Here is an 8690-nt window from a genome sequence, read left to right on the forward strand (position 1 = left end):
GCAGATGGGACATGGACCAAAAAAAACCCCAGTGCTTTTCGAATAGATTTTTTCCTGAAGATGGTTTCTGTCATTTTTGGTGTTTCTTGTCACACTGGTGTATGTTCAATTGTTAATTATTCTGGTAAGTTTGGTATGAAGCTATGAAAATGGGCTGAGACTTCATGATTGATTATTGATTATCTTAACAGTTAATGGTCCAAACTTATGTTCTTATCCACCAACGTAGGTGATGCCCTCATAAATCCAAATTCAACACAATATTGCGATGAATCACACAGGGTGATGTCCCCCTGAGTGCTTGTGCTGCATTCAAGCAACTGGGAAAACAAGGACTATGTCCATTTATAGCCATCCACACATCATGATAGAGGTTTCCACATGGTTATGATACATGTTTTAGATTAAACCCCAGCCTGTAGTAACTGTTGTTCCCATTGTTTTAAAGGCACCACCTGTGCTGAGAGGAAGATGTATTGCATACAGATTATTCATGGCTGTTGGACCCTCTGTGTAAAATGTGAATATTGATGGCTCCTGAGGTTTTGAAATAAAGTAAACAATGATAATTTAGAATTTAGACTTTGACTTACCCATAATTTTAACTTATAAAATTAAAACTTGACATTTCAAAATTTTTTATCACAAGTATTTAAATCTAAAAATTTTCCCTTTTTTACGTTTCATCTGCATTTTGGTAAGCTTACATGTTTTGGGTTAAAGTAAGAAATGTGTATTATAAACAAAACAATGTGGACAACAAAAGGGAAACTCATCCAGTCAGTGTAGTATTATGAGTGTGAAACAACTGCTGCTATTGTTCTTACTGTGAAGACAGTCTCAGGCTTCCAAACGTTTCTTCTGGGTGCTGACTGGCAGCTGTAATCCAGCCACTGTACCAGGTGCCAAGGCAAGTCTTCCATTGTTTTGTGTTGTCCTGTACTATCCAGCTGGACAATGCTTGGACATACAGTACATTCATCAAGCACTTTCATGGGAAAGACCTGCAATTATCCTCATCTGACGGAGCTGAACTCCTGCAGAGGCTGCAGATATCATCAAATTTATCCAATGTTATTTGTATAGCCTATATTCACAAATCACAATTTGTCTCATAGGTCATAGGACAGATATGTCTTGTGTCAACAGTCCAGGCTGCCGGTGCTGGTGTGATAGCAAGAGGAATGTTTTCTTGGTAATGATTATATAATTATTAGATAATGATCCATGTAAAAAAGAAAAAGTCTCAAACTTATTTTATATATATGACAGTGAGTTCAGTGACCCAGTCACCAGATGGGAATCCAGTACAACTTTATTTTCTCAGCATCTATTTTGACATGAAATAGTAGTGTGTGTTACTAATCACATTAATCAACGGAACCTTAATTAACACCTGTATTAAACTACTTTTTCATTTACTCTGGTACTCGCTTATACTTTCGCTGAGTATTTTAAATTATTTTCTATAATTTATCTCCATACTTCCACTCCACTACATTTCAGAGGAAATTTACTTAGACAGTTTCAGTTTTTTTGTAAAGGACTTGGCTCAACAATATTGTGTTTAAAGCATACACAACTTAATTTATATAATATAAAGCGAATTTTCTCACATAGCTTGAGTAAAGGATCTGTAGTGAGATGACATATATACATATATTACATTATATATACATATATTGTACATATATATTACAGGCTATGGATGACACCCTGACCTTTCCGCCCTTTACATCAGGGTCTCCTCAGTTTATTTGCAAATTGCAAATCGGGACTACGTCACGAAGTGGACTCCACAGGAAACTTGGCCTGTCACTTTCATATTAAAAGCATATATATTTTTATGGGTGATAACACGCGTCCATGGATCAACAAAACGCATCACATAGAAGAAGTAGTTTTTTATTGACCTAATGTACATTTTAAATATACAAACAAAATCATTTGCAGCTATCTCGGCAAATGCCATGTTATCATAAAGGCATTTATTTTGAAATAAACAGGACGTTGTATATCCGTCCACCTTGAAGCACCAAGCTAGTTCACATTGAGCTAGCTCTTAGCCGCAGTCTGAAAAGCGCCTCACGGATCATCTCCGTGTTTTCGGGGTTCACCTCCGTCTCAGTGTTTTCTTCTTTCTCCGGGAACATGGCTCTGCTGACGCCGCTGCTCGCCTTCTTGTATCACCTGCCGCAGGTGTACAAATGGCTGCTGAAGCCATATTATGTGGCGTCTCTCTTCATGTCTGTAGCCTTCCTAGCTGTCCGCAAGACGCCCGGCATCTGCGACAATTTGGACACTCAGCGGGAGGACGGCAACTCCTGCGACTTCGACTGGGTCCGTAGAAAATGCTGGAAAGTCTAAAGTGCTGTTTAAACTGATGGTGTGAACTCTCTGGTCAGTGGCTTGTCTGTGGCTGGTCTGTGGCTGGACACAGCCGTGGATGAATGAACAGCCCGGCTGCAAGGGCCAGGTGACATTAGCTTGTAGCTACGAGGAGAGATCCACAGGCCAAACTGCGTTCAAAAAATCGTGAATTCATTATTTTGTGCGTATCGGCAGCGATACTTAAGTCGTAGCGCTTATTTTATACGTTGGCGTAAATACTAAAGCTTTTATATTTAGTACGGCACATAAAGGCTCTGTAAATATTGTATTATTATTAACGCATTGTGATCTGAATCACGCCATTTGACATGAGTTTATCTCGCCCATGGTAACTAACTTGTTGGAGTTTGTTACATCAGTTAGTTGTTGGATTCATGTTAAAGGCTCCTCGGTTGAACAGGAATGGACTAACAATACTGCCAGAAGTCATTATGTCTCAGACACAATACATCGACAAGCAAACTGCTTTACACTTATCGCACTGTTGTATTAGTTTGCTGTGACTTGTCAGCAAACTAATACAGACCCCAGTAAGATGTGTGACATGTGTCCTCAGAGAGAAGTGGAGATTCTCATGTTCCTCAGTGCCATCGTCATGATGAAGAACAGACGAGCGAGTGAGTAAATGTTATGTATTTGTAGATGTAGTCCTGTATTCCAGTAGCATTAAGATCTGTCATGTAATCGTGTCATTCTTTAGTGATTGTGTTGTTTCACTACTACTTTTCACTGTGTCACTTTGCTTCGAGGTTCATATTAGGACTCTGTGTTTGTTGGAAAATATCAGCATCACCCTTCATATACCACCATACTATTTGAATTTTAGAAACAGCACTGGTCAGGTTTTAAAAAACCAGATCAGCACCATGATCACCTGCTTATTGAAGCAGTTTGAACAAACACATGAGACTCTCTCTCTCTCTCTCTCTCTCTCTGTTGCTTCATGTTAGTAACTGTGGAGCAGCACGTGGGAAATATCATCCTGTTCAGCAAAGTGGCCAATGTCATCCTGTTCTTCAGACTGGACATCAGGATGGGATTGCTCTACCTGACACTCTGCATAGGTGAGTCCTACCACTATTATACATTTACACCAGCCGGTAGATTTTCTGCTTCCTCTCTTATAAATTCAGGTGTTAGAAACCAGGGTCTTGTGGGTTAGATGCGAGTAATGTGTGTATCCAAAGTGTGGTATATGCTGTTCCCCTGAGCAACATTGTTTCCAAAAAACACATCATGGAGCAACAGTGTTGCACACTACACTACACACACCATCCTGCTGTCCCAAATACTCACTACAGCACCACATGCAGATTTATCAGGTGCTGAAAATAGTCCAAACAAATGTACCGTGTCTTCCTGTTTGTTTGAAGATGTGTCTATAGATGGATGGGTTAATAGTTACTTTAATGATCCAGAGGAGAATCTAGGCTTACATTACGACTGTTACAAAGAAAAGTAACACACAGGAAAACAAGAGGAAAACAACAGGTGATTACAATTGAAGTTGTAATAAATATAATATTGAAATAAGCATGAAGTGCATCTAAAAATACAAAAGACAATAGTAATGTAATAATAAATTATGAACCAGTGGAATTTAAGCTCGGCAAGGATTGGTTTATTTGAGGGGAGCTCAGAAACATGAAATCTAAATCATTATATAGTTCAGCTATAGCCACTCAATTCTAAGAAAGGTGTAGTTAGCTATACTGGCGACCTCAGGTACATGTATTTCCAGGGCCAGAGAGGGCCACAGTTTCAAGGTACAAGGTGACCTCTCCATATCAGTTGCTCAGTTTTCACAATGCAATATACAATCAACACAGAAAGGCAGCACTTCCTTAAATTGAGGGTGTGGAACTTGGGAGTGTGCAGCAATTTTGTTTATAAATGACTTAAATGATTGTTCTATTTTCTGTGTGTTGACACATCCACTAATGGGCTGATTATTGTTGCACCAATTCTACTAATAACAAAAATTAAATCCTAATTCTCTTCTCTTCTCATGTCTTGTGTGTTTCAGTGTTTTTGATGACATGTAAGCCTCCTCTGTACATGGGACCAGAGTACATCAAATACTTCAGCGACAAAACCATTGATGTGAGTAAAACAACGGTAGAATTGGTCAGTACAGCTGACCACTGACCAAGAGCAAAGATCTTGCTGTATTATTTATTATTAATCCTAAATCAACATTTGTGTGTGTGCACGTGTGTCCAGGATGAATTGGACAGAGACACTCGTGTGACCTGGATTGTGGAGTTTTTTGCCAACTGGTCTCCAGAGTGCCAGTCCTTTGCTTCTGTCTACGCGGACCTTTCCCTCAAGTAAGACTCCATTCCTCTTCTCAGTAAAAGCATGAAGTTCACTGAGGGACAGTGATAAGGGTAACTGCAGTTTCTTGTGTTTTAGGTATAACTGCACTGGCCTCAAGTTTGGCAAAGTGGACATTGGGCGATATGGAGAGGTTTCCAAGAAGTAAGATATTTGATCATTTTGTTTTTTATCCTCTTTCTTCTAGAAAATGTTCCCTGATATTTTAATCGAATGAAGGGAATTTATTTTGTCAAAGAGGACTGACCAGAAATCTGAACATGTTGTTAAGCCTGGATTTACTTATGTTCTGCAGGTACAAGGTGTCAACATCTCCACTGTCCAAGCAGCTTCCCTCTCTGGTTTTATTCCAGGGAGGGAAGGAGTTGATGCGACGCCCCCAGGTGGACAAGAAGGGGAGAGCTGTATCCTGGAGCTTCACTGAGGTCAGATTGGACAGTACACTTAAGATCTGTGACCGTTTATTAGAAAATTCATGGCCGATGATGTAGGGCTACACGATATTTGGAAAACATGCAAGGGTGCACAGCCCGGCCACAGCGCCACCAAGTCTGCTACAGTGATCATTTGGGGTCTTTTCATACATGTTTGGACCATAAAAAAGTTTTGACTGACTCTGTCAGCAATTTACTGCAGTATTAATACTTATTAGGGTCGTACTGATGGATAATGAACTTGATGGTCAGGGCAATGATTGATGTCACATTTTTTTCCAAAATGTACTAAATGTTATTTGTTGTTGTAGCATTGAATTAATGATGACATTTCTCTCATTGCACTCTTCAAATGTTCAAGGCTAACAGCAAAAATACCCAACTCATGGAGATAGATATAAAACTAGACAAAGAGGTGGTCGGCATTTCGATCCCCAGTCCTCCCCAGCTGCATGCTGAAGTGTTCTTGGGCAAGATGCTGAACCCTGAATTGCCCCTTGTAGAACAAAAAAAGTGCTGCTAATAGATGCACTGTGTGAATGGGTGAATGGCAAACTGTAGTGTAAAGCCCTTTGAGTGGTCATCAAGACTAGAAAAGCTCTATATAAATACAAACCATTTACCATATATTTACAACATGTCATCTTCTCTGAACCTATAATACAATGCTATTAAAAAAGTAAGGAGAAATGTTACTGAGTTTATGTTTCAAAACTAGATGACGTGGACGAAACACATCAGTAACCTGAACAAAAGGCAAACAACATACATTTCAAAGTCCTTTGTGGAAAACAAAGTGCATCACCTTCAAAAGTCACCAAGTGCAGCTGTTTTGGATCGGGCCGTCCCCTCCCCGACCAACATTACTGACAAGCAGTTACAACGCCTGCACACAATCCACAACAAAGCACTGACACTGGCTCACATACTCTCACATAATCTACATCAGCAGTCAGCATTCCAAACTGTAAGAAAAAGGCATCAAGCAGTAGCATTGAATAGCCTGAAATATGAAGAAGATAGGCTTTGGTTGAGAGTGGGCAGAATGACGAGTAATAAATGGTGTTTTAACATTTTAACAAGGAAAAAGCCTTTAGAAGTGATAAGCTTGATGTAAAGCTTCTGAACGCTGAAGCAGAATTGATTGCTGAACCTATTTGTTACTTAAAGAAAAATGGGTTTGTTTGTGATTACTTTTAGAATCATGTTTTGCCCATCTATACTATGGCCCAAATAATAACTACATTTGCCAAACTACTCTAGAACACATCTGTCTCTGCCCACTAGGAGAACATCATCCGGGAGTTCAACCTGAATGAACTCTACCAGAAATCCAAGAAACTCAGCAAGACAAAAGAAGACAAGCTGAGCCAGTACAAGTTCCCACCAGTCCCTGAGGAGGAGGAACCAGAACTGCAAGGAGCTGACGACCACAAGGACGAGACTGAGTCCAAAAAGGACAAATAAGACGGTTAAATAAGACATAGCTCAGCTTTTGGAACCAGTGAGTCCAGATCAGCTCCTCTTCGCTCTCTCCTCTTCTGTGTTCAGTGTGTTCACTCATGAGTCAGTGTGGATCACTGACTGAGATGGAGGTTTAATGAGAATTAAAATGATCACAGTACTTATGCCTCTGTTCAGCTCCATTTAACACTAAACCTCCTTTTAACCCTGTGATTCGCCACATGTGCAGCTACAGTGACCCTGGTCTGTTTCCCCTGATTACAACTGAAACAGTGCACACTTAAGAGGAGAAGCAAACTGAGATCGAGTAAACCACCGTTTGAAGAGTGACGCTGTGAAGTGCTTTAATAACCCATGTGCACCTTGTTGTTAAAGTGTGCTCAGCACATTTTTGATGGTTAAAGCTGTGAAGCCCATGTGACTGCTCATTAGCAGAGTCAGCTGAGTTCCTACTAATTGACAATGAGGCAGCAGTGAATGTGATGCTGCTTTGTTTGTTATTGATTTAGATTTTTTTTATGCAACTAATTTAATTCAGAGTAGATAAGATTTTTTTTAAATCCTTTTATGACTAACTGTATATTTATGTTAACCATGTGATAACCTCTGGAACACAGCGTAGACGGTGTATGACTTAGAATTCATTTGCAGTGTTTAAACATTCCGATTCCCTGTGGCTTGTGGTTTGAAATGAGACACAGTAACATCAACACATCTGCACAGGTCAGGTTGTGTTACTTATGTTTCCATAAATGCATGACAGGCATATCAGCAACAGTATTATTGCTGAAAACAGTCATGTTGTATTCGGTTAGAGATGCAAAATACACTGAATAATAATAGTAATGATAATAATATTTCTTAATCATCATTTGTAGACCATGTTACAAGAGCTTAATGCAGGGAAGCAAATAAAAATGACATGTATTACTGTTTATGTCAATGATGAGGTACAGAGTGTAGAAGCGAACAGAGCTTATGCCTCAGCGTCAACCAGGTCTGAACGGGGCCTGTGTTTTTCCAAAGTCTCACTCTCATTTTAAAGTCATGTTGGCCAATCAAAATGATTATGATTTTAAGTGGCTGAATACTGTGGTTCGCTAGATAAAGCTTGTACAATGGTGAACTTCAGACAGAAGTTCTGTTTATAGTGAGACACCATCACATTCCAGGATTGTCTGAGACACTTGACATCCACTTACGTTGTCATTTTTATGAAATATCCTTTACTCTATGATTAATCAGAAATGCTGGTGAGCTTCTTCTGGTCTCTTTGAACCAGATGGAGGCTTCGTTGCATTACCTTTAGGTTCCTATTAAGGATTTAGAGCTTTTGATGCACTGTTTAGATTTGATTTTAGCTTACACTGATGGTTTATCCCTGAGTCATTATTTTGTTATTCACACGTATTGACCTTTTTGTCATGTTGCATTTCATTTGAGCTGCATTCCAAGACTTGTATGTGTATATGCTCCTATACATAATGAAGAAAACATCTAGAAACTCCTCACAAGTCTGATCTGTTTTGTTAAAAAATGCTATTAAAAATGTGCACATGGAGAGTTTATATGCTGCATTCATTCTTCACATCGATAAGAGTTGGACTTTTCTATGCTGAGCTGACTGAAACCTTTACTGTCCCATGTCCACATCACACTGAGCTGCCAGGAAAACAGAACGTTGTGTACAGTCAGAATAAAGAAAACACAAATAGATACACATAACAATGCATGTAAACAGTAGGTAAAAGCCACTATAACTAGCTTGTTTGTCAGTTGCGACACCTCAGACTTTTTCTATTTCAACTAATAATTAATTAAACCAAGAAACATGAACACTCGAACAGTCATCGTAGGGACTGATGGGACTGTAGAGCTGTGTATCATCTGCGGAGCAGTGACAGCGGACCTTGTTTGCAGATTATACCACAGAGAAGGGGAATGTATATAGAGAATAAATTTAAGCCAAGGATTGAACCCTGAGGGACACCATACAGTAGGCTTGAGGGGGAATTTGAGTAGTAAGGTGGATGGGCTGAACTTAACCCATTTTCGATTCAATTC

At 39.4% G+C, this 8690-nt stretch overlaps 1 protein-coding gene across 1 annotated transcript; it reads left to right on the forward strand.

Moving 5' to 3' along the window:
* Positions 1–2015: 2015 nt before the first annotated feature.
* On the forward strand, positions 2016–8194 carry tmx2b (thioredoxin-related transmembrane protein 2b). The gene is made up of 8 exons (XM_020083885.2): positions 2016–2340; positions 2948–3008; positions 3342–3455; positions 4418–4494; positions 4615–4721; positions 4807–4872; positions 5024–5153; positions 6450–8194. The coding sequence occupies exons 1-8, from the start codon at positions 2152–2154 to the stop codon at positions 6627–6629; spliced, it is 924 nt and encodes a 307-aa protein (XP_019939444.1). The 5' UTR covers positions 2016–2151; the 3' UTR covers positions 6630–8194.
* Positions 8195–8690: the final 496 nt, after the last annotated feature.

Source organism: Paralichthys olivaceus, chromosome 8, assembly GCF_024713975.1.
Source record: "Paralichthys olivaceus isolate ysfri-2021 chromosome 8, ASM2471397v2, whole genome shotgun sequence".
NCBI classification, from domain to species: domain Eukaryota; kingdom Metazoa; phylum Chordata; class Actinopteri; order Pleuronectiformes; family Paralichthyidae; genus Paralichthys; species Paralichthys olivaceus.

Bases quoted from the DNA above. Each gene is read 5' to 3' on its own strand.
- tmx2b (XM_020083885.2), top strand. From the start codon at position 2,152: ATGGCTCTGCTGACGCCGCTGCTCGCCTTCTTGTATCACCTGCCGCAG. The intron at 2,341-2,947 runs GTCCGTAGAAAA...ATGTGTCCTCAG, and splicing joins ACTCCTGCGACTTCGACTGG to AGAGAAGTGGAGATTCTCAT. The intron at 4,495-4,614 runs GTGAGTAAAACA...ACGTGTGTCCAG, and splicing joins TCAGCGACAAAACCATTGAT to GATGAATTGGACAGAGACAC.